This window comes from Mustela lutreola, chromosome X, assembly GCF_030435805.1.
Source record: "Mustela lutreola isolate mMusLut2 chromosome X, mMusLut2.pri, whole genome shotgun sequence".
Taxonomy (NCBI): Eukaryota; Metazoa; Chordata; class Mammalia; order Carnivora; family Mustelidae; genus Mustela; species Mustela lutreola.
The window spans coordinates 89,983,811-90,009,339 of record NC_081308.1 but is presented as its reverse complement, the minus strand read 5'-3'; the positions used below and the strand labels follow the sequence as shown (position 1 = coordinate 90,009,339).

At 39.6% G+C, this 25,529-nt stretch overlaps 2 protein-coding genes across 2 annotated transcripts in view; one reads left to right on the top strand and one right to left on the bottom strand.

Annotated features, from left to right (window-relative positions):
* The window catches only part of IL1RAPL2 (interleukin 1 receptor accessory protein like 2), a 650,308-nt gene extending 628,886 nt beyond the window's left edge, over nt 1-21,422 (bottom strand). Inside the window, exon 1 of the mRNA XM_059156822.1 lies at nt 21,109-21,422. Within this exon, the coding sequence (XP_059012805.1) occupies nt 21,109-21,422 (314 nt within the window). The remainder of the gene's footprint in view (nt 1-21,108) is intronic.
* TEX13B (testis expressed 13B) lies at nt 3,237-4,430 on the top strand. Its single transcript, XM_059157421.1, is given in 3 exon segments — nt 3,237-3,695; nt 3,802-4,036; nt 4,039-4,430. Coding segments are annotated over 3 exon segments (960 nt in total). The 3' UTR covers nt 4,305-4,430.
* Nucleotides 21,423-25,529: the final 4,107 nt, after the last annotated feature.

Sequence of the window (25,529 nt, the reverse complement as noted above, 5' to 3'; positions counted from 1 at the left end):
AGAACTACTTTAATTTAAAAATAGAACTATCCTATGATCCAGCAATTGTACTACTAGGTATCTACCCAAAGAATTCAAAAATACTAATTCAAAGTGATACAGGCACCCCAATGCTTATAGCAGTATTATCTACAGCAGCCAAATTATGGAAATGGACCAAATGTCCACAGACTGACAAAAGAATAATGTGATACATATATACATACACACACACACACACACACATAAACACACATGCAATGGAATATTACTCAGCCATACAAAAGAATGAAATCTTGCCATTGGCTGTAACAACATGGATAGAGCTAGAAAGTATGCTAAGCAAAGTAAGTCAGTCAGAGAAAGACAAATACTATGAAATTTCTCTCATACGTGGAATTTAAGAAACAAAACAAACGATCATAGGGGAAAAAAGAGAGAGAGACAAACCAATAAATGAACTCTTACCTATAGAGAACAAACTGATGGTTACCAGAGTGGAGGTAGATGGGGAACAGGTGAAATAGATGATGGAGATTAAGAAGTGCACTTGTGATGGGCACTGGGTGATGTACGGGAGTGCTGAATCCCTATATTGTACACGTGAAACTAATATTACACTGTATGCTCACTAACTGGAATTTAAATTAAAACTTAAAAGAATGGCTTTAATCTTCTAAACGTATTTCTAAGCAGAAGTGGAAAAATGGTAGCATATAGTTACAAGTGATCACAAACTGGTCCATATTTACAGTGTTATGGAAGGAATAGAAAAGGGTGAAAAATATTCTGAGGACAGAAGCATAGAAGGCCAAGGAGTAAGCAAGTCAGCTGCTATAAAACCATCAGTGAGAGTGGAGAGTGGTAAGAAGAGAAATGTCCTCAGCACCCTGTCCTTCTTGCTCTGTATCTTCTCCCTGGATTATTTCAACCACTACTTGGAACCCAGCATCCACTTTTCAATACTATATCTCCAGTCCGGATGTCTTTCCTAAGTACTAGACTTATATATCTAACTGCCTGTGGGGTATCTCTACTAGGATGCCCCCTAGGTATCTCAATATCAGTTTGTGTACAGGTGTACTCCCTCCCAAACAGCTTCTCTTTCATTCTCCATCTAAGTCTACAGCATCGCTGTTTAGTTCCTTCAGTGTATCAGAAATCTGGAAATTACCCTACTCATTTTCTCATCCTTCTCCCTGACATTCCTATGAATTCTATCAACCAAAGAGTTCTCTACATTCTTCTCTCCATTCTAACATCCACTGCCTTTGTTTACATATTGAATTACTGTGACATCCCCCTAATGGGTCTCTTTGACTCCACTATCTCCCTGTATTTCCTTGCCATTCCAATTTCTACATCATCTCCTGAATGATCTTTCTACAGAAGTCACTGCTGAACAAGCCAAAACAAAAACCCCTTTCCATTTAAGACTAATAATTAAAAATACACAAACTGAAAAAAAAAATAATAACAGTTTAAAACGAGACCTAAGGGATGCCTGGGTGGCTCAGTTGGTTAAGCGGCTGCCTTCCGCTCAGGTCATGATCCCAGCATCCTGGGATCTTATCCCACAAGGGGCTCTCTGCTCGGCGGGGAGCCTGCTTCTCCCTCTGTCTTTGCCTGCCGATCTGTCTGCCTATGCTCGCTCTCTCTCTCTCTCTCTCTGACCAATAAATAAATAAAATCTTTAAAATAAATAAATAAATAAAACGAGACCTAAAACAATGGGAGTTAAACCTCTGGGATTTAACCACCTTCTTAAGTAATGTTTTGATGCCTGATACATTTTTTTCTCTATCTGACACAAGAACCTTCAAGAAGAAATGCTATCTATTTCAATGTAGTTCGTAGAACAAAACATAATTTCTATACAATAAATAATGATTTTCTCATTTTTCAAATAGAAAAATAAACTAAAACCCAAAATGAGTGTATCTCTGCATGGCCAGTCTCTTCAGTGTATAAATGACGGCACAGAAAAGAGAATAAAGAGAGTTAAATTAGAAAGGTAAACTAAAGTAAGATTCTAGTATTGGACCAAGGAGTGTGTCACAGGAAGTCATCAAATATTTTTAAGCTTGAAAATATCATAATCATAGGAAAGATTAGGAGTTAGAAAGATATTAAAATTAGGGAGATTATTTAGAAGCCAATGCAGGCATTCTCTAAATGGAAATGGATGTCAAAAGATGTTTCTAAGGTAGTAGCAAGAAGACTCGGATGCCAATCTGCTAATGTGATTTAAGGCAAGTGGTGTTGACAGTTTTGAGGTTTCTATCCTGAACACAGGAATATAGGAGGAGAATCATCTCTAGTAGGAAAGGGTGAATATTTGGATTTTCGGTATCTTTGGGATATGCAGGAAATATGAGTCTAGACCAGAAGTTGGTCTAAATCCTGCCAGCTGCCTATTTTTATAAAGTTTTACTGGAATATAGCCACACTTATTTCTTCAAGTACTTTTTATAACTGCTTTTATGCTGCAAGTAGTTAGGACAGAGTTCTTTTGCCTCCAAAGTCTCAAATGATTACCACCTGGCCCTTTACATAAAAAAAAAAAATTTCTGACCTTCATATTCTAGTTCAGGAGCGTCTGGATTAGGAGATGCAGAATCTTGGGGGGGGGGGGTTGCTTTTTCCTGTTCTTGAATATTCCACCTCTGGGAGGGGCGGGGCCCCTGAAGTGGAATAAACCATTATGGTGGGGTGGAGAGTGGGGGGTTAAAGTTTTTGCACTTGATTATATTTCGTACTTGATTATATATTTCTGACCACTACTGTTGTTTCCCGCCTTTGATGACTTTCAACAATGTGGCAGGTTCTCTTATGTCCTGAAGTTTGAGAGGGACTTTCCTCATGCTTTCCTTCCCACCCCCACTGTCTCTGGAAGTTGGAACAGTCCCAGGGTAAAGCCTGGAGGGTTGGCCCCAAGACTTCCTTTCCTCCGAGCCCCTAGAGGAAGAGAGGTGTGCTTTCTTTTTTTGGTAAGTTAGTCAAGCGTCATAGGTCCACACCTCCACTAACACCAGCTAGGGAAGTGAGGCCTGGTGAGAAGTGTACTATGGCGGGAAGGCCGGTCGGGGTAAGGTGGGGTGTCTTTATGAGGGTCCGAGGAGGGTGAGGTGGGGTGGGGCAGGGCAGGGAGATAAGATGGGAAGAGACTGAGGGGGGAGGGGCAAAAGGGGACGGGAAAGAGCAACTAGTTGATTCATCCCACAGAACCAGCCAACCCTCTAACGCCCTCGGCCATCATGGCCTTGAAACCTGACGATGCCAGCAGTGGGTTCCAGCACAACAATGTTGTGGCCTTCATCAATGAGAAGATGGGCGGGCACACAAAAGGCCCTGAGTTCTACCTCGAGAATATAGCCCTGTCCTGGGAGGCGGTGGAGAACAAGCTCAGGGACATCCTAGACGACAACGCGGTGCCCAGTGAGGCCAAAGATGCCTGTGCCTGGAGCAGCCTGGCCCTAGGTATGCGCTTTGCCTGCAGGCAGAGCCAGTTACATGGGTGCAGGGTGCACTGGCTGCAGAACTTCACCAAACTGCACAAGTCCGCTGCACAGGCCCTGGCCTCAGACCTAAAGGAGCACACAGCGCAGCAGGAGATGGAGCGCAGGGAGGCAGCCTTCAGGCTGCGGCAGACACAAGCAAACCTGGCAGAGATGCAAAAGGAAAGGGACCTCCTGAGGTGGAAGCTCCTCCCGGCTGTAAGATTACCTCTATTGGTCCCTGCCCCATCTCCTGGCCCCATTTCCCTGCCCCACCCTCTCGCTGCCCCCAGAATAGGTCTTAATCCTGCCTACTTTTCTCCAGGAGCTGGAGTCTCCACGGAAGCAGGAGTGGGTCCAGGTCGCAGAGGAATCAGATCTGGCCACTGCCAGTGGGGCTGAAACAGAAAGAGCACACAAGGAGGAAGAGGAGGCAGGAGCTGCTGCTACTTCTGCTACAGTTGCTGGCACCACAGGAAGAGGAAGAAGAAGACAAAAGGATGTGGAAGGAACAGAGGCCACCAAGAAGCTGGGCAGAGGCTTTGTGCAACCTCCTGGAGCTGAGGAGCAGAAAAATTACACCTCTGGTGGGCAGAGGGAGGGAGATCTCAGGTCAGTGGAAACAACCATGTTTTATTTCCCTGGAACCCTCCATCCTGCATCCAAAGTCTCACCATCACCCCTTCCTGTCCAGCTTCCTGCTTCATTCACATACTCCTACTCATGCCCCTCATCCCCCTTCCCACCTGCACCCACACCATCCCCACCAGCAGCAACATGCACAGCAAGAGCTCCATCTCAGACATCTCCCAACAGGAAGCCCTCTGACGTTAGCTTGTGTTCTGATGTGGGGTCCCAGGGAACAGACCCTCAAGAATCCCAAAGAGACAGGAGAGACTCCGAACCCCATCAGCAGAGAAGACCTCCCATATTTCGAAGGCCTGGGGATTGGGACTGCCCTTGGTGTAAAGCTGTGAATTTTTCAAGGAGGGAAATTTGCTTCCGCTGTGGGAGGGGAATCTGGCTGCAAAGCCCTCAGTAAATTCAGAAATGTGAAGTAGAACAGAAAATCCCAATGGGAAATCAATTTTCAGAGGGAAGGGGAGAAGTAGGGGAGGGTTTGGGAAGAGTGGGGGTGTAGGGAGGGTGGGCAAATGGGGCAAGGTGGTTGTGAGGGAGGTGGAAAAGTGGGCTGGGAGGTGGGGTATGGGGTGGTGTCTGGGGAGGGTGAAGATGGGGTAGCTATTGGGATAAAACATAGAGGAAGTCTTATTTTGATGAACTTTTTTGTGTTCCAGAGCTTTAGCATTCCACACCCCAGAAGCACCATAGCTTCTTAGTATATGTCTCCCTCCCCAACCCTAGTATCTGGTGGGTCTGAGTAGCCATGTATATGACAACATACCCTATCCCCACCTAGGCTATATATGATTGGAGCAGGAGGGGACACCTGACCTATCCTGAGCCAAACAGGTCTCACATTAGAGAATCTGAACCGAGAGGCAGATTCCATAGTCAGGATGGTGTTGGGTAAGGAAACAGTGGGTTATTTGGAGTTGGGGCCAAGGCCTGGTCCTGGTTGTCAGGGAGCAGAACTGTGTGCTTTATAGAAGCCAAGTATCTTTTAGAGGATGCCAGAATGTGGTCCCAGGCAGCAGACAAGCACAGAGAAGCAGGATAGGAGTTGATCCTGCAACCTCAGAGATGGAAGATCTGTGGCATGACCACTTTTCCACTTCTACAATTGTGCTACATGAAAATACACTCTACACAAATCCCCTTTTCTTTAAGCTAACTTGAGCAGGTTCCTGTTCTGGGCATCCAGGTTATTTCCAAGTCAGAAATTGGCACTAGAAGAATAGTTGCAAACCACAAACAGTCAAAATGTTGGAAGTGGCTGGGAAGGAGTATCATAGGGTTATGGGTAGTGAGGATTCCTGTATCCCAAGAGTATTCAGGAATGAACTGGACAGGAAGCTTGCTCATGTTCTGATCAAGTTATAGTGTGAGACATGATCCAAACAGGCCTGTAGTTAACCCTGGGCTTACAACACAGCAGAGATTTGCCACCCCTAAGAAAATCCTTTAGGTCTGCAAACGGGACACCAGCACCAGTTGCGGACAAGGACTGCTATGACTGTCTAGATCCACAATAGAACACTCCCCAATCTCAGTGGCAGAACTGGAAACTCCTGCCACTGCCAAAGAGGTGAGTCAGCAACTGCTAGTGCCCAGAGGGTTTACTGGTTTAGACCACGGACCAAAGTGTGGTGCCATCCTGAGGGATTCTCTGTCCCAACCCACCACCAGAATAATAGCAGGAAGGGCAATCTGGCTACAAAGGCCTTAGTGAATTCAGAAATGTAAAGTAGAACATATCCCAGTGGAAATCAATTTCCAGAGGGGGAGTATACCCAGAAAGGGGGATGGGGAGGATTGCCGGTCTCCCCTCTTATGACTATAAGCTGTATTGAGTATGGCTAAGTGTTATTGAGTATAATAAATGTATGGTTTAGCTCACTGGTGGAAGGATGGTGAGGTGTCACACCTGGACCAGACCAAGAAAACTGGAGGAGCCTTGGACATTACTTGGGGACTGTGGACCTAGAAACAGAAACTGTCATGGGCTCGGGATATCTCTGCAGCATCTGGACATGACTTTAAGGCATCTCATTTGGGAACAGATACAGATAATCATTTTCAATTTTGGGGCCAGACCCCTAGATAGTTATCAAAGGGCCTGTACTTGTCAGAAATATTCTTGGACTTGTTTAAATTCTTCTACAGCAGGTTTTCACAACCTCAGTACTCTTGATGCTTTGGGCTAGATACGTGTTTTAGGGGACTGTCCTGTGCATTTAGGATGTTTGGCCAAATCCCTAGCCTCTACACATTAGATGGCAGTAGCACCTACACTTCCATTTGGACAACTGAACATGTCTCCTGATACTATAACATGTCCACTGGAGGGCAAAATCACCCCTGGTTGGGAACAAAATCCTTAGGGGTAGTCAGAACAGGGGGAAGAGAGCACATGCTCAGCAGTGCCCAGGGCTTCAGGGGAGGCCCTAAGGAGGAGAAAAAGTGATTTTTGAGCAGATATGGGTAGGGGAGGGGCAGAAACCAAACTGCAAGAACCAGGGACTAAATGGGAAGCAAAGCACAGTCCTGAGAGAGGTTCTTGGACTTCTGATGGTGAAGAAAAGAAGTCCGGTAGGATACAGGACTGAGAGATAAAAACGTTCTTTTGAATATGGGAGAACTTGAACTATGGAGGAGAAAGCTGAGGAAAACTTCAAAGTACAGGAAATTTGTAAAAGAAGGGAATAGACCCTGTGTACTGTTTTGGTGGCACATCCAATGTACTGTTCAATAAAAAAATATGTTTGTAAGAAACAAAACCCCCAAAGTTCTCCAAGTGTACATATGTATATGTATATTATAGATTTAATGTGTGCATTATGTTCTAGATTGGTGTTTGAAAAAGCATAGGAAAGTCTGGAAAAACTTGTTTTTTTCTATTCAAAAAATGGAATAATATGGGGCATTAGGATGAAGGGCTTCTACTTTATGTATTTCTATGTTGTGAAAATAAATGTTCACAGATACAAAAAAAAATTAAAGGATGTGAATTTGTTGACTTGAATGGGTTTGGAAAAGCCACCTCTTCCTTTGGGAAAGGAGAAGAGGAAAGCAGACACAGATCTATGTGGCAAAATGAAGAGGGTTCCCTCATGTGTCCTTTAGACAAGACACCTAAGAATGAGGACAGAAGGTCTGGGTGGGTGGGTGAGGGGGCTTCTGGGCAATGGCATATTTAGAAATATGGCATATTTAGGAGGAGGTGGGGAGTTGGAGGGAGGAAAGGATCATCAAGCTGCACAGAGTATCCAATTAGGATAGGACCCAACTGAAAGAAAACCAAAAGGGAGGGCAATTGGGGAGCCTAGCAAGGTCACTGGAAAGGAAGGTAAGTAGTTCTAGGAGGAGTACCAGACATAAATCTCTGGTGTTGTAACTTGTTTTCATAATTTATTTTTCTCAAGAAGAGACTCGGTCAGTTTGTTTGGATTTAGGATTTATGTTTGGTAAGATTTAGGAAAAAGGCTGATATTTTCATAATTTCATGCATTATAGCCATTTTTAAGTTTTTTCTCTATATGTCCAAAGGAAAGAATTTGATAAATTAGAATTAATTCTATTTTTATCACTAAATATCCTCAACAAACCTAACAGAGGTGATCTGACTCAGCCTTTGAGCCTTCAGGCTAGCATGCTTAGTGACATGGGTAGCTAAAGAATAAGACAGCTTTAAAAATGATGGTTCTGGAAGAAAGACTCAACTCGAATGGACAAGGGAAGGGGATGAAAATTTCACAGGGGCCAATGTCTTGCTCAAAAGCAGTGATTTTTACCTCTGTAAAAACGATAATGATGCTCTCTGGGCTTGCATTTGAGGTAATGGCAGGCAAAGTAGTGAAAGGGAATGACCAGGGAAGTTACTTCTGACTTCCCTCTCTCTACTCTTTCTAATGACCTATCCACACTCTGGGAAGTCAAACATGGCTACACATTTCTCTAAAACAATGGAAAGTAAAAGTAACTCAAACCATAATTAAATTTTAAAACAATGCTTTTTTAATCTTTGCTTTATTATCATGCAGGATCAAAGTAAAAGGTTTGCCAGAATGTTTATACAAAGACCCTACCTAATAGGAAACTTCCCTAAATGCCTTAAAAATCAGAATTTCCTATGACTTTGCAGCTTGTTGTAAATGGTGGTGTTTCCAGCATCATTCTTTGTACTGTCATAATAACTGCCTTCCTGATTATCTATTTCTGTTTCTATTGGCAAACTTAACATATCAGGGGAACAGTTCATGTAACCAAATTATAAATCTTCAGACCCTAGTGATCAGAGATTTACAGCCAGTGAGTCAGCAAGCAACACGTGTGGAAAGCCCGCTTGCTCTGCTCTATGTGTGTGTGAAGCATGGGAGAGGGTAGTCTATGGGTTTATGGGTCTTTAGACACAGTTAAAAAAGCAGAAGGAGGGCTATAAGGAGGGAGCAGTACAGAGAGAGAGAGATTTCACCTGAGAGTAAAAGAGATGAATGTAAATATGAAACATGGCCGAATCACTCTCCTTTATGAGGAGCTGAAGGAAGGTACTGGTAAAGGAAAGAATAATGGGGCTGAAAAATAACAAAATGTGTATGACATCTCTCCACCCATATAAATGTATATTGCCTTAGTAGTATGTTCTGGTTTCAAAATAAGAAAATGTAGATTAGTGTTAACCTGGGTCTTGTGTTAATAAGATCAAGGTGATGTGGAATTCCACCTCACCCTTCCATTTAGCTTTTGTGTTTCACAGCCATAGATCCAGACTCTACCTACTAAACTTTAACCGGTTCTCTTGCCGAAGTGGATCACTCTTCACAGTTGTGAAAGTATGAGGATGGTTCCACGTGAATTCATCCCCACCCCTGAGAAAACAAGTTGGAGTGCATGTGCTGAGTGACAATGCTGAAGTCAGCAGCATCTTCTTTTGTTAATAAGAGGAATCAGAGAAGGGAATTTACACCATTTAAATGTGTAATTTCTCCATGGAAACAGCATCTGCTAAAAACTTGCATTGTGATGGGACTATAAGTTAAGGTCCTCGTTAGTTGTGTCTTATAACTTGTTTTCTAAGAATTGATCAGTGCCTTAGTCTCTTAAAGTCTCATGTTCCCAAAATATATCTAGTTATTGTTAGTTTCACATTGAGTAAAAAGGTCTTGATAAACTCAGATTCCAGACAAAATGACCTCCCAATTTTTCCTTGTGCATAGGCTATGTTTTACTGCCTCCTTGCCCTTGAACACTGTTCCATCTGCCTGGGAAGGTTTCCACTATTGCCGCCTGTTCAGATCCTCAAGAACCATCTCAGGGGGGCCTGGATGGTTTGGTGGGATCCCAGAGTCCAGGGACTGAACACCACATCATGCTCCCCGCTCTGCAAAGAGCCTGTTTCTCCCTCTCTCTCTGCCGGCCACTCACCCTGCTTGTGTGTGTGTGCACTTTCTGTCTCTCTTTCTTTGCCAAATAAATAAATAAAAACCTTTAAAAAAAAAAAAAAAAGAAGACGAACTATCTCAAACACCCCTGATTTTATAAGTCAAAATCTATTTTCCTTACTCTCTGCTATTTTATCTCTATCCTTCTTATAGCCCTTCACTTTCTCTCATGTGTGATGGAGAAAAAGACATTAAGTTAGTGTTGGCAGGTTTCCCATTCTCCTTGCCCTCTAAATATGATCGTCTCTTTGGATGCATGGGTCTCTACTTATCCAGTAAAATTCAGTTACTTCTATGGAGATTCTTGGTATGCCAGATCAGTTTCTGGGCTTTTACTATGCAGAACAGTTGTAATTGGCAGAAAGAGCTGAAAAATTGCAAGGAACAATGATAGTGCAATTAAGTAACATTGGAAATGGAAGCAAGAGCTTCTTACAAAGAAGCAAACAAGTGATATAGTATGGAAAAGGGGAAAAAAGAGGAAAAACTTGCAGGGGATTCATTTCAGACTGAATTTTATAGTTGAGAATGAGGAGATATTAGAGAGTTTTCTGGGTAGTTGTAGTGTGTAAGAGATATTGAACATGAAAGTAACATGAAAAGCTGATCTTAAATGTTGCTGGGCATTACAAATTGGCTTCCTCTTGATGTTTTTCAAAGGACAATAGTAAATCCTTAAATATTAAAACTTTTAAAATTGTTTAGTTGCTATACTGTTTCTTAGGATACAATTACATGCTGAACCACGTGGACTTTTATTTGATTTTTACTTGCTCAATTATAATTTGTATACAAGTCCTAATTCCTGTTTTAATCTGTTAGAAGGCAGGGGCCTGTCATCCACTTTTGACTTTTTTGATACCTTTCACAGAGCAAATGCTCAATAAATATTTGTTTAGTGACTAATAGATACTTAAGACCTGAAATGATATCAGCTAAAAAGCATCCTTTATATTAAAAAAAAAAAAAAAAACAAACAAAACTATGGTTAGGAAAGAATGTGTTCTCACTTTTCTACCAGTCTGAAATATTTTACCTTCAAGATGAATGGAAGAAAGTGGTTTCATGCAATATATTCTTGAAAAACATAACCCTCCCTTTATAATGCCTCATTATATTCATTCTAGCAGCACTTCATCATATACTAATGTATATGCTTCTCTAATTGATTCATTCTAATCTTCTATCTTGGAAATTTGGGAATCAGAGTAAACAGAAGAAGGAAAGTCAGCTAAGTATATACATCCAGCAAGCTTCCTCCATCTCTTATTATTTGGTAAAGAACAACTTTTAAGCATGTCTTCATAATGTTTGGAAACTGATAAATGATCACAAAGAGTTCCAAACTCTGTAAGACAAGTTTTATTTGGTTTTATCTCTGGAAATTTCTGCTTTAACTTGATCCTCACTTACCATGAACTAAGAATCTCTATTCCACTGTCCTCTGTTGTCCACCTTTAATCAACAGAATCTCATCTTCATCACCAGATGATATTTTACACTCCAGAAACTGAAAGCAGAATCGCAGAACTTCATACAGGAAAGAATTAAGCATATCTAATTTGTAGTAACATATACTCTTCAAGTGTTCTCCTTCTCAGTTAAGAACACAATGATTTACTCAGTTGCTTAAGTCAAAAACACACAAGTCACCCTTTATTCAACCATTTCATTTTGCACATTCAGTGCATCAGTATGTCCTGTCAGGTCATCTTTCAATACAAATCTTGGCTCCATTCACTTCTCCCCATCTCCTTAGCTACCACCCCAATCTAAGTTGACCATCATGTATCTCCCTTCAACTGATGTAACTGCTTATCAATGTGGTCTCTTTGCTTGTCTCCATATAATCCATTCTCACTGGGGCAGCCAGAGTGATCTTTAAAAAATGGAAATCTGATGATGTTACTCCTTGGCTTAAAATAAACAGACAAACTGTAACCCTCCCCATTTGCCTCTGATTGCTAATAAAAATCAACTTCTTATTCTGGCCCACAATATGCAGCAGGATCTGACCTGTGCTTGCCTCTCCAGCCCTATCCAATACCATTTTCCCTCTCAATTTACTGTACTCCATCCACCCAGACTGGCTTTTCTAAATTTCCTTGAATAAAGCCTGTTCCTGTTTCATGACCTTTGCACTTGCTATTCATTCTGACTGGCACACTGCTCCCATAGATTTTCACAAGACTGGTTTCCTCCTTCCATGCAGGTCACAGTTTATAAGCTCCTTTCTCTGGGAGGCCCTTCTTGACCACTCAACAAAAATGACCTTCCATTCACTCTTGTAACATGACCTTTTTTTTATTCTCACCATCAGTACTACCTGGCATAGTCTTGTGAATGTATCTATATGTTTCCCCCACTCTAGAAGGTGAATCTCAGGAGAGTAGGAACTTTAACCTGTTTATTCAATGCTATATACTGAACACCTACTGAAAGTGTTCAAAATAGCTTAATTTGAATAAACTAATTTTCACTTTCCAGGTAAGGAAATCAAGGCACAGGTCACACAACTAAAATACACCATTATTCCCTTGGTTAATATCGGAGTCAAAACCTAGTAGTACAGAGTTTGTAAACTGTGAGTCTACTGGTTGAATCTTAGTAGGGAATCTTAGGAGAGGAGCGCAGAAAATTTAAAGATTGGGGAAATTTCATATAAATATTCAGATCTCAGGCTTTTCTTCAAAAAATCAGAAGATCTAGTAGTATTTGGCCTACATTCCTACATGGTAACAAAAATTTGGATGCCAGGTGACTGCCCAACTTTATGTGCCTTATACTTTGTAGGCCCTTGAGCTATATCAGGGAGCAGAAAAGACATACTATCTCTATCCTTAAGGAACTTACATCCTAGCAGAAAGAGATAGAAAATAGACAATGAATATGACAGGTAAATTATATATATCATAAAAGTTGATAATTGCTATGGAGAAAATAAGAGTGAGATGAGAAGTATCAGAAGTACAGGGTATGGGCACTGAGTAGAAGAGAATCTTAAGATTATATATAAGTAAAATAGTCAAGGAAGATGCATCAATAACATTAAAATAGAGGAAACTGTACAACTGTAGGAAATGAGGGAGTTAATCATGTAGCTATAGGAGAATAAAGCATTTTAGACAGAGGTAACCATCTGTACAAAAACCCTAAAGCTGGATTATACCTGTCTAAAGGTATACCTGCTTGAGAAACAGTAAGATCAGAGGGCCTTGTAAGCCCCTGTAAGGTCTTGGCTTTAATTCCAAATGAAATGGGATGCCATCAGAACATCCTGAGAAGAACATAAACATTATGTGACTACTGGTATTAAGAAGAGATTGAAAGAAGATATGTAGAAGAGTAGAGAAACCGATTAGAAGTCATTGCAACAAAAGAGGTAAGAGATAGTAGCTTGGACCAGAGTGATAGCAGTGATATGGAAGGTATAGCTTGTGTAATCCACAAAGTTTGAGGGAGTTAAGACCCTGTGGGATACTGGACACCTGGGTGGCTGAGTCAGTTAAACACCTGCCTTCAGCTCAGGTCATGATCCCAGAGTCCTGGGATCAAGTCCCACATCAGGCTCCCTGTTCAGTGGGGAGTCTACTTCTCCCTCTGCCTCTGCTCCTCCCTCTGCCTCTCCTCCTCCTCCTCCTCCTCTCTCTCTCTCTCTCTCTAATAAATAAATGAAATCTAAAAAAGAAAGAAAGAAAGAAAGAAAGACCCAGTGAGATAACCTCTTGACCAATGGGACAAGGGAGCTCAGAGAGAAATTCTCTATTTCTCCTCGTAGATCAACTATCTTGAAACCTACTCTTCCCCTGCCTCACTTACCTTTTCCTTCACTCTTGTGTCCTTGGGATTATATTCCCTAATACACACTAGCTTTTGCCTCATTTCCCCCCCTAGGAACCTGTGGTAAGATAGGAGGAAGAGCAGAAGTTCAGTTTGGAACATATTTGTTTTAACACCAAGAAGAGATGTCGAAAAGCCTATTGAATAAACGATTCTGTATTTTAGGAGAGAGATCTGCGCTGGAAGGGATATATGTTGGAGTTATCAGACAGATAGTATGTAAAACTGTAAGACCATATAAACAAATCATGGAGGGAGTATGGGTAGAGATGCGGGGGAGAAAACAAAACAAAACTAAAGACCAAGCCCCAGGTCCCCCTCCTGCAAAGGAATTTAAGAAAAGGTAACTGATAGAGTAACTGATAGGGTAACTGATAGAGTAGAAGGAAAACCAGGATAGTGTAATTTCTGGAAGTCATGTAAAGAACATATAACAAAAAGAAGGGAGTAAGTAACTGTGCCAAGTGCACTGGTTACATAAAAGAAGGAGTGACAATTGACCTTACCATTGGATTTAGCAACATTGACACTTTGGAAACTTTGATATGAGCAATTTTGGAGCCATAATGTAAGTAAAATTCCAATTGGGTTGGGTTTAATAGAGAATTAATGGAGAGGAACTCAAGACTCCGAAGACGGCAGTTTTGTTTTGTTTTTAAGTAGTTTTGCTATAAATGGAAGCAAGGAAATGGGCAGTGTCTAGCAGAGAAAGTGGAGCTGAGAAGACTTTCTTTTTTTAAAGATTTTATTTATTTGAGAGAAAGTCAGAGAAAGAACACAGAGGGAAAGAGCACAGTGGGAGAGAGAGAAGCAGACTCCCCACTGAGTAGATAGCTTGACATGGGGCTAGATCCCAGTACACTGGGATCATGACCTGAGCTGAAGGCAGATGCTTAACTGATTGAGCCACCCAGGAGACTTCTTTAGGTAGCATAAATATTGACCAATCTGCATGCTGATGGAAATGATCCAGTAGAAATAGAAAATTCCATGACATAGGAGAGAGATGGGAGAAATGTTCAGGTAATTTCCTTGAGTAGGCAAATAAGAACAGAATCTAGTGTACAAGCAAAGTGCATAGCAGCAATGATAGCAGACTTGAAGGCAGAGTATGCAGGTACAGATGCCAGTCGGTGGGTGAATATAGTGGAAGTTCTCTCTTAATTTCTTCAATTCTTTTAGTAAAATAGAAAGCAAAGGGAGGAGATGTTTGATGTTTGAGGAGAGCAATGTAAAATAGTCATCTAGGAGGATGAGATACTGAAAAGAATAAGAATACATAGTAAAGCTATTTGGCAAAATTAAGGGTCTGTTTGAGGTTTATGATAAAGAATTCAAAGTGAGAGTAGTCAAAGTTATTATATATTTCCCTTCAGTCAAGTTAAGCTGCAGGGATGCAGGTGCAAGCACAGATGGAGAGTTGGTTTAAACAGTACCATGGTTTTCACAAGATGGAGAAAGGGTCAAGGAAATCAAGAGGATATATATGGGAGTGATTATAAAGACTGATCATGAAACTTAAACTATGCTAGGTGAGGGATGCCTGGGTGTTTCAGTCAGTTAAGTGTTTGCCTTCGGTTCAGGTCATGATCCCAGGGTCCTGGGATCAAGTCCCACATCAGACTCCTTGCTCAGCGGGGAAGCTGCTTCTCCTCCTGCCTATATCTCCCTCAGGTTGAGTTCTTTCTCTCTTTCTCTCTCTGTCTCAAATAAAGTCTTTTAAAAAAAAACAAAACTATGCTATATGAGAAGAGATCAAAGGACAGTGAAAAAATTGTAGGATCACTGAGCTGCAACTTTGGGGGTCAATAGATTATTGGAATTGGGGTGTAGAAACTGTAAGCTAGCGGTAGTGGCAAAATGAGAAACATGGAAATTAGATTACTGAGGAGACTGATGTAGCCCTTCAATGCCCTAAAATGTTTCAAATGGCCTGCCACAATCATTACATTACCTACTTTTTGGCCCCTGAAGAGATTTTGAATTTGCAACTACTGCAACAGATTAAAACTTTGATATGAGTAAAATAATCATAAAACAGAAAGTCACTGAAATTTGGGGTGCCTGGGTGGCTCAGTGGGTTAAAGCCTCTGCCTTCGGCTCAGGTCATGATCTCAGGGTCCTGGGATTGAGCCCCACATCGGGCTCTCTGCTCAGCAGGGACCCTGTTTCCTCCTCTCTCTCTGCCTGCCTCTCTGCCTACTTGTGATCTCTGCCTGTTAAATAAATAAATAAAATCTTAAAAAAAAAAGAAAGTCACTGAAATTTGTATAATGATACAGGGGAATATATATATATATATAATACCAGTATTCATCAGCTCATCAATGGTTATTTGAAATCAATTCTTTTTTTATAATTATCAAATATAACCCATTAGTTCTTACAAAGCACATAAACTGCTGATTATACTATAAATATCTGCTCCTCTCCAATAAATAAATAGATTTCAAATTACACAGGTATTGTACAATAAAGTGGCTTATATTTCTAACTATTACATAGTTAACATAAAACAGTATGATTCTACTTCTAAATATTACAGAATATCTAATTAACTTTTAATGAAATGAAAGTAAATTATAATTACTACTACTTTGCTATTTACATTACCTGTAATTTTATGAATAAGCAGATAATCAAGTTTTGGAGGTGAAATATTAGTCTTTTCATATTATATATGTGTTACTTTATGCATACTTGCTACAAAAAAATAAGTTAAACCAGGACTCCCACTTATATCCAAAACCAGGTGGAAAACATGACTAATTGCATCACACTTTAGTCTATGCAGACCAGAGAAGACATCTTCGCTTTCTCAAGACCCTACTATACAATCTTGATCTTTTCTAAGTTCAACTAATTCTATAAGATGCAGATTCTCATTTTTCTATTATAAATTGTCTTCTCTTCTGAAAATTTGTCTTAGGTAGACATTTCTTTTCTAAAGACACAGGTTTCCTTGCAATATGGCATAAAGCAAATCCTACTGTACCTGCTCAATGAACATTTGTTAACTAGCATATAAAACTTGTTTATTATATACTACACAGGCACTTATATGTCAGGATAACTTAAGGGCCATTAAAATCAGGCAAAATTACTGTGCACTTTTATTTATTTATTTTCTTTTCCATTGTGGAACATTTCAAATATACTCAAGAATAAAAATAACAATATAATGAACCATCATATACTCATTATACAGATTCAATAATTAGCAACTTGCTACATTTCTTGTTTGAATTACCTCTCTGACCTCAACTTTTCTGAGAATGTTGTTTTGTTGGAGTAATAATCACTAAAATATGATGACTAGCAAGGCAAATGTCTTGCAAATGTATCCAGCCTCGGGGTTGGATAAGTGCACTAAGGAACACTTTAGAAAGAGTCTGTGAGACATTCAGATTTTGAGAACTTCATTTATTTCAATGATTACTAAAGAACAAAAATAGTTGAACTATGTTCCCTTTTAAGAAGGGAGTTCCTTGTTCTGTTTGCTTTGTTGAAGAGGTAAATGGTCATAATGGTTTTTGAACCTATAACTGGTTCGCTTCACTTGGCCATTGTGATACCCAAACACTCAGGTTCCTGTAGATGTTTGATAATACTTAACCATTCTTTTAGTTATCTATGAATTAAATTCAGGATTATATAAATGTATCTGTCTTCATACACAGCTTAAGTCATCCCTCATTACAAATTGTTGGCAAAGTGATATGTGGGATTTTGTTAAATAAGATTACTCTCGTCATTTTTATCCCACTGAGTGCCTCCACTGAAAAGATTCAGGTGGGAAGCAAGGGAGACAGTAATTCTTGGACTGACACTACCTCTCAAAATATGACTCACTTCTCCATCATTTCTCTATTACCATAACCCTTAACTGACATACTGAGAAATTCAACTAATCACTTTTGAGGGTGGCCAAAGAAAAAACACAAAAATGAGTGATGGGCTACAGAAAGATCACAAACAGTAAATTTCTCTTGTTATGATTCAAATGGATGAATAATATTACTAAATATTTCATATCTGCATTTTTAAACACACTGTAATCAACATACTATTTTTTCAAGATTTTATTTTTATTTATTTATTTGACAGAGAGAGACAGCAAGAGAGGGAACACAAACAGGGCAAGTGGGAGAGGGAGAAGGAGGCGGGAATACAGACAATGTCAAATTCAGAGCCTTTTTTCACTATAAATGTCACTCTCTTGACAATGACATAAAATCTCCTATATGGATAGAATTTCTCACTTGGCACATATTTGGAGTCAGTGGCTAGTACTAGATATGAAAAACATATGTATTATACACAGCCAAATGCCAGTTATATCACTTGTATCATTCTGAAGTAGATTTCTCTATCTCTGAGTTGACAAAAGACTATTTCTTCCTTTAGAACAGTGGTTCCCAAACTTTTTTTTTCCTTACCAAGGCACATATGAGGTATGATATTCAAAAGTTTCACCCATCCCTTCAGTCCCAATCACTCCCTAAGATCTATTGCATGAATAAAAGATCAACTGCATGAATCTAAGCCTCTGCTCAGTGTGATATCATCCTTTTCTCTTCTACTGATCTACATGTGAGTTGAGAACCACAGACTTAGATGATATCTACAATAGATATAAATTAAGTCTGATTTGTACCTGAAAGAGAGGGCCACCTTGCAGGAAAGGATTTCAGGGGCACTAGGAAATCCCACTTGTGCATGAAATACTACAAGGCTTTGTTTAAAAGCAAATAGGCTGTCAACTGAGAAGGCCTAGAAGCAATCACACCCCAGTAGCAATGAGCATATTTAGCATGGGAATTTTGGTTTCTAATGTCATTCTCCATTAAAAGGAATGATGGCTCCTTGGAGAAATGGCTGGGGCAGGAATAGGACTGGGGCAGGAAATATATAAGATAAGCCTGGAGAATCTTACAGTGCTAAAATATAAAGAAATGCTCAAAATACACACACACAAAGATGAAGTTATGTCAAAGGAACAGATATGCCAACTGAAAGAACTCTGATGGACAGAGGTAGAAGAGTTAGAGCTAGAAAATAAAGTAGCCTTGGGTGATTACCTAATGTATAATATAAATACCCGTGAGTTCATACTGATTAAATAAATAGGAGTAAAGAGACAAAAATCCTATGCAGAAGAATTATAAACAATTTTATGTGGTACTCTGCTCTTGATGAGGTGGATCATAACTCCCTACTCCTTAATTATGGGCTGTGAATAACTACTTCCTCCCAAAGAGGAGAGTATGAGAAAAAAAAAAAGAGGAAAAAAGTAACTTCACTGTTGAGAAAGACAAATACAACCTCAATCCAGGTGATCAATGTCAGTATCAAAAGTGATAAGGCAAACTGAAACTCTCTATCCTTGATATGATATAAGGAGAATATTTTACATCTGTGGTCTTCCCCCAAAAAATACATAACCCCTGTCTAACTATGAAATACATTTCAGATAAATTGCAACTGAAGGACATTCTGCGAAATATCTGAACAGTACTATTCAAACTGTCAAGGTCATAAGAAATAAGGAAAGTCTGAAAAACTCCAATAGCCAAAAGGAACTTAAGGAGACCTAACAACTAAATGTAATACATTATCCCAAATGGGATCCTAGAATAGCAAAGACATTAAGGAAAATCTGAGGAACTCTGAATAAGTATGGATTTCCATTAATAATAATGTACCACTATTGGTTCATTAATTGTAACAAATGATCCATAATTATGTAAGATGTTGATAATGGGGAAATGGGTGCAGGGCATATAGGAACCTACTGTACTATCTTTGCAATAATTCTGTAAATCTAAACCTGTTCTAAAATTTGTAAGTTTATTTAAAGGCAAGGAGCACTAGGTGTGGTACATAAACAGTGAATTTTGGAACACTGGAAAAAATTAAATTAAATTAAAAAATAAAGGCAAATGGAGGGGTCTTTTATTAAAACACATTTTATAGGGACAAAAAACTAGAAACAAAATACATGCAAATAAATAGGAAAATTATTGACTAAATTGTGGTATCATAGACTATCAAGCAACACAGAATATTATATACTTAAAAGGATGAGTTAATTCTCGATCAGTTAACTTGGAAAAAATTCCTACTATGTATTTTTACTAAGAAAAGAAAATGTAGAGAAATGTGTAACTCTTATTTTATAAAACAATGAGAAAAAAAAAGAATAAAGAGAAGGTATTCAAGGATACACGCTGGATTACAACATTGCTCAGAATAGGAGAATGGGGTTAGAGGAGAGAAAAGAGGAGGGGGGTAGCAAGTCTGGAGATATAAGCAGGGCAGGGAAAATAAGTAATAATTAATTTGATAATTCATTATCAGTATAGAACATCTATATAGTGAACTGATGCCTTGCAAATAAAATTTTAAATCTGTGAAAAAAAATGAATCAGAAGGAGGAGAAGAGATCTATTTTAAACTGACAGGATTTAATGAGGGTGGGAGTAGAGAGGAGGTAAGTAGGAAAAGAGGAACTGCACCCTAAAGAATACAATGTCAGTCACTGAAGCTGAATTACCATTCTTTTCTCAATTTGCCAAGAGATACCCAAGTAGGTGAAAATACTGATTATCACTAAGGATGTGATGAGAATTTCTGCCAATATCCTGGAGTTTTTGCCCACCACAAACAGAAACTAAACTCACCACTTGCTTCCCCAACACTTCCCACTCAAAACATATAAGTACAAAAGCGATGCCTAGAGCATCAAGAAGATTATTTATACACCACCTTGTTCTCCTGGCCTTTTGAACAATGAGGCCTCACCAGGGGTTTCGAAGTGCTTTTGATGAAAAGGTGACATAGCTTTGGCATCAAAGTCCACACGAGACAAAAATAGGAAGGGTCTGCATTTCCAAGAAGTTAAAATCAAATAATAGAGTGTAGGTCCCTGCTGAGCAAGATCAGAGACTCCCAAAATGGCAGAATTGAAAAGTGGTTTAAAGGTCATCTCAACTATCTACTTCAATACCTAATGCAGTCTCTATCTGAGATTCTAGATCCTAGATCGTAGCACCAGGGCAGAAGGGGAAGGAAGGATATATTATGGAATCCCTAAGTATAAAACAGATTGCTTTTCACAGTAAATTTCTTGCAAGAATGAATTTTATCTGTGATATCTTCCCTGTAAAGCACCTAGGAACTAAGGATGACCATGTGTTTACAGGGTTGCATGCTGAATATTTAGATACAGTAGACTCAAGTTCACACTGCAAATTATGTGAAAAATTTTAATGGTAGTTCATTTGTTAAGAGATCTCCCAGTAGCATCCGAAGTTATTTCTATCAACAAAAAGAGACCTTGGCTTAAGTGATACTGTAGGCCATTTTCATGGGCAGATATTAAAACCATTGAGCCAACTGGCTTTATGAAAAAAAAAATCATTAATCTAAGACCCTAAGATAGGGATGGAATTGAGGAAGAAATGAATTATAAACTTTTCTAAATTATGTGAGCATACATAGTAAATGAAAGTCCCATTTTATGAAAATTTGTTAAGAATTTGCTGTCCAGTTCCAATAAATAATTAGAACTGAATTTACTGAAGCTCTACATGCACTGCAACCTTTCAAGATATATCCACTGTATAACAGGAGCAACACTTCCACATACTCCAGGCCCAATCGAAAGACAACCTGCTATGGTATTCAGCAATATTTTCATCTGGTATTCACTTTAATTTGGCACTCACCTTAAAACACAAGTGTAGAATCCACTGTCTTGTGCCTCAGCTGAGTGAAACCATATTGAATCTTCTTCTTTGCTCATCCTGACCTCTGAAAAGATGATGGGCTCTTCCAAATCACCTTTGTTTTTGTACCACATAAGCCTGAGCCCAGTGCTCTGGGCCATGCTATAGTTGGTACGAATATAACTGTAGAAAAGGGCACATTTCACTCGTACTGGTTCTCCTGCCAAAGCCATATATGTCTTGAGATCCACTGACCAGTCAATGCAGCCATCCACTGAAAGAAAACCAGATTGGGCATGAAATGCAGGGAGCATTGTTAATGATAAGAGCAACAATCACTGCCAAAATGAACTGAGGGCCTACAGTGAGCCAAGATTCACAGAATTTGCATGGCAAGTGCTTTACATAGATTACCTCTACCTCTTTTAATCTTCCCAGTAACGCTTTGAGATGGACCAGCATTCTCCTTAGACCTCCCAGGCAGGATCCTTATTCTAGCTGTGTGCCTCCAGGGAATTTCCAGTTCTCTACAATAAACTTCTGCATGGAATTGACCGGATTCTCCAAGGAGCTCCAGCACTGGTGCTTATGTGCTTGTCCCGGGGCCCCACCACTAGGTTCCAATTCCAGCAGAGCAGCCTGGCAAAAGCATTACTCCTGCCAATCATACGGCATTTGCTTCACAGGATTGTGTGAGATTGGACTGTGAGGATGACACTGACATGTAGATTTTAGATGACTCAGATTATTTGGACAGGAACCCCACAAAAGAAATACTTCCAGGGGACCCTTGTACAGTCTAGGAGCAGCCCTGAGATTCACTTATGATTCTTTTTTTAATTATTAATTTATTTGACACACAGAGAAAGAGAGATCACAAGCAGGCAGAGAGGCAGGCAGAGAGAGAGGGGGAAGAAGGCTCCCCGCCGAGCAGAGAGCCCTATGTGGGGCTCGATCCCAGGACCCTGAGATCATGACCTGAGCTGAAGGCAGAGGCTTAACCCACTGAGCCACCCAGGTGCCCCTCACTTATTATTCTTATACTACAGACAAGAAAACTGAGACTCAGAGAAGTTCAGAGACTTTGCCCAAGGTGACACTGCTAATAAGTGGTAGAAAACCAGTCTCTGAATCTACAGACTGTGTTCTTAACCCCTACCCTATACTGTCTCTGCCTATAATTGTGACAGGGACGACAGTGTTATTTGTCTTTGAGAAAAGTTGGAAGCAGTAGGCACCTAAAGTAGGCACCTAAAGATTATTTGTCATTATCTACATTCCAGTTTTCCATGGTATAACCTATTAATATCAGATATTTAATCACAGTTCAATTTCTTTCTATACCCCAAGGACTCCCTTGCCATTCAACTGTGTTTACTCATGAGAATATATTATATTAACATCAGCTTTAGTCAAATAATATTAGGTGGGTAAATCTACCATTTAAAAAAACATATACAGTAAATTCCCTCTTTTCCAGAATGGTTGGAAATTAGACACTGGCTGATTTAATACGCTCATCAGCACAATTAGCAAAGATTGTCTACCTCCAATTATTTAATTTCAAAGAATTTCATCAAATTATACTGCAACCCTTTGTATTACTTGATTACTCTTTATAAAATAATCCTTTCATAAGCTATAAAAACACTGCCATTTTAAAATTATATGTTTTACTTATAATTTTGTAAACTGATCTGCTTCCTTTTTTAGATGTTGAGAAGTCTGTACCCCAGTGTGTTTATCTTTTAACCTCAGTTGATAGGAAGGTCAGGGCTAAATGTAATACCCAAGTGCAATAACTACCTTCCTTTTTTTTTTGGTAAAGATTTATTTTAGAGACAGAGAGAGTATGGGCAGGTGGGGGGAGGGACAGACAAAGAGGAAGGGAGAGGAAGAGACTCTTAAGCAGATTGCATGCTGAGTGCAGAGCCAGACTCCATGCTGATCTCATGACCCTGAGATCACGACCTCAGCCAGAACCAAGAGTGGGATGCTTAACTGACTGTGCCACCCAGGCAACCCCAAATGCCATAACTATCTTACCTCAAGATTTTGCTTTCTCTATACAAGGGTCCTTGCCCTGGGGTACAAGGATACCCAGGGTGAGGGTGACTGGGTAGACTTCAAGGTTGTTATGACTATTTGCATAGTTATACTTTTGGGGGGAGATGTTCCACAGCTCTTTAACAGATCTTCAAAGGGGTCTATAGCCCAAGAAAGTTTTTGAACTCCGTGGTTTCTGATCTCTCTTTCTGACTTCATTTTTTATTGCCCTGCTACATATGGGCTTTTATTATAAGCTGCCTCAAGTCCTCTTTTGTATGTGAAATATTGATTGGAAATAAATTAATAATAAAATAAATAACTCATTTTAAATTTATAATGAAGGGCATTTGAACTCTCTCTGAGGATTCATAAGGCACCAGATTCACCACTATGGATTTTGATGACCAATGTGCACTGCTGAAACCAAGAAGGAATGATTGGATTAAACCAAACCTGTATCTAGTTATCTCTTGGGGGGCTTTTGCAGTCACTCCCTGGAATTGGTCATTTACCTGTCGTGTGTTACTCTCCTAACTGTCAGTAATAGATGGGGGAGATTTGCTTTAGTTAAACTTTTTGGGTCGTGGTAAAATTAGGGCAATCCATCTCTGGATCAAATGGAATTTTAATATTTCTTATTATCATCTTTAAATGAATTTTGTATTATTCCCTTTTATGGATTATCTGTGACACTGTTCCCATACATCAACAACAAAAACCTGGGGATAATTTAAAAAGACTCTTTAATAGTCCAGTTTTTCCCCAAACCCTAAAATGCACAGCAAGTGTTTCTGAATTAGCAAATTTGGCTTAGCAATGTAGCTTCAACCTCTATAATTACCTATTTAGTAGGAAAAAAAAAAAGTTTTGGGAATGTTTTTTCCACTTGTTTCCTAAATCCCTTTAGTTGCCTCCTTCAAACAATCTGTTGTATAATCTCGCTTTTACAATGTTAACGGTCTGGTTTGGCCCATTAATGACAGGATATGGTTGGTATTGAAGATAATAAAATATCTGCTCCTGAGACACAATGATCATACTCAATGACAGCTGAAGACATTTAATTGCCTCTATAATTAGCTTTATTATACAGACCTTGAGAATATACCAAGAATTAATTTTCTTTTAAGTACTATTTGAGCAAAATATATTTGATTTAATAGATTCATGTTTCCTTTTCCTCTGTTCTCTTGTTTAGCTAGCGGAGTGGAAGTATTTAGTTACAAGGTAGTCAACAGGCAGAAAATAGATCTGCAGTAATGGAGAAAACAATTTTCAAATGGTATCCTCTTTATTCTTTTCCTTTAGTATTCACAAGGTTACAATATAAGGTATTTCAAACCTGAGAGGATCTTCCCCAAAAGTAAACAAAGGATATGATACCAAGGGTCTGTGAAAGCCCATCTGCCACCAAATATTTTCCCACACCAAACTTCCATCAGTAGAAATCCATTCCCATGAGTTGAGGCATTGTAGTATTGGACCACTACTAGATTCCAACATGATGATATGACTTGTTTCTCTTGGGTTTCTGTTCCTAGATAAACAAACCAAGAGTGGGGCAAGAGGGGATATACCACGATATAGTAAATTCATTTCTTTTAGATTTGAGAATAGTGAAGAAACTAAGAAGGATATACTGCTGTAAGAGACCTAGAAAGTCAGGTAGCTAGGCAGCATGAAGGGACTGAAATAGTGAGGTTAAGAGAGAAGCACTGAAAGGTATGAAAGAGCCACAAAAAGGCAGAGAAGAAAGGTCACATACAATTCAATTAGCCAAGATCATTGTAGGAATCAAAGGTGGTGCCACCAGAAGTCACCAGTGCAAGTCACATTTCTATCATGAAAAGGAGCTGGCAATAATATGCCACACTTTCAGGGCCCCTCACATGTTGACACTCTATAAATAATTGGTAAATAAAGATCTGTGGTGAAGCTGACAAAGGTGCAGACTAAGGCCAGGTTGGTGACATAGTGGAACTGAGTAACCTATAGAGGAAGCCAGCCTGCCACGCTTGATCTCATCAGCACAGGTCTGTAATCCAGAGTGATCCAGCCCCATTCTGTTTACAACTCCAGTCACATGTGTTTAAGTTGGCCCCCAAAGAGCTCCTAAGAAAAGTGGTTTCTGGACAGACCAGCTTCTCCCACAGGTGATTTGAGAACTGGGTTTCACTGACCAGCCATAAGTGTAAATAGGGGCACTACAAGAAGAAAACCACTTTTCCCTCCAAAACAGTGAAATTCTATTGGATTGAAGCTTGTTACAGCACAATCTCATCAAATTGTAAGTGAATGCTGCCTGTTCTTTGCTTCACAAAAACTCAATATGGTTATAAATATACATGTCATTCCATTAGAAAATACCTCCT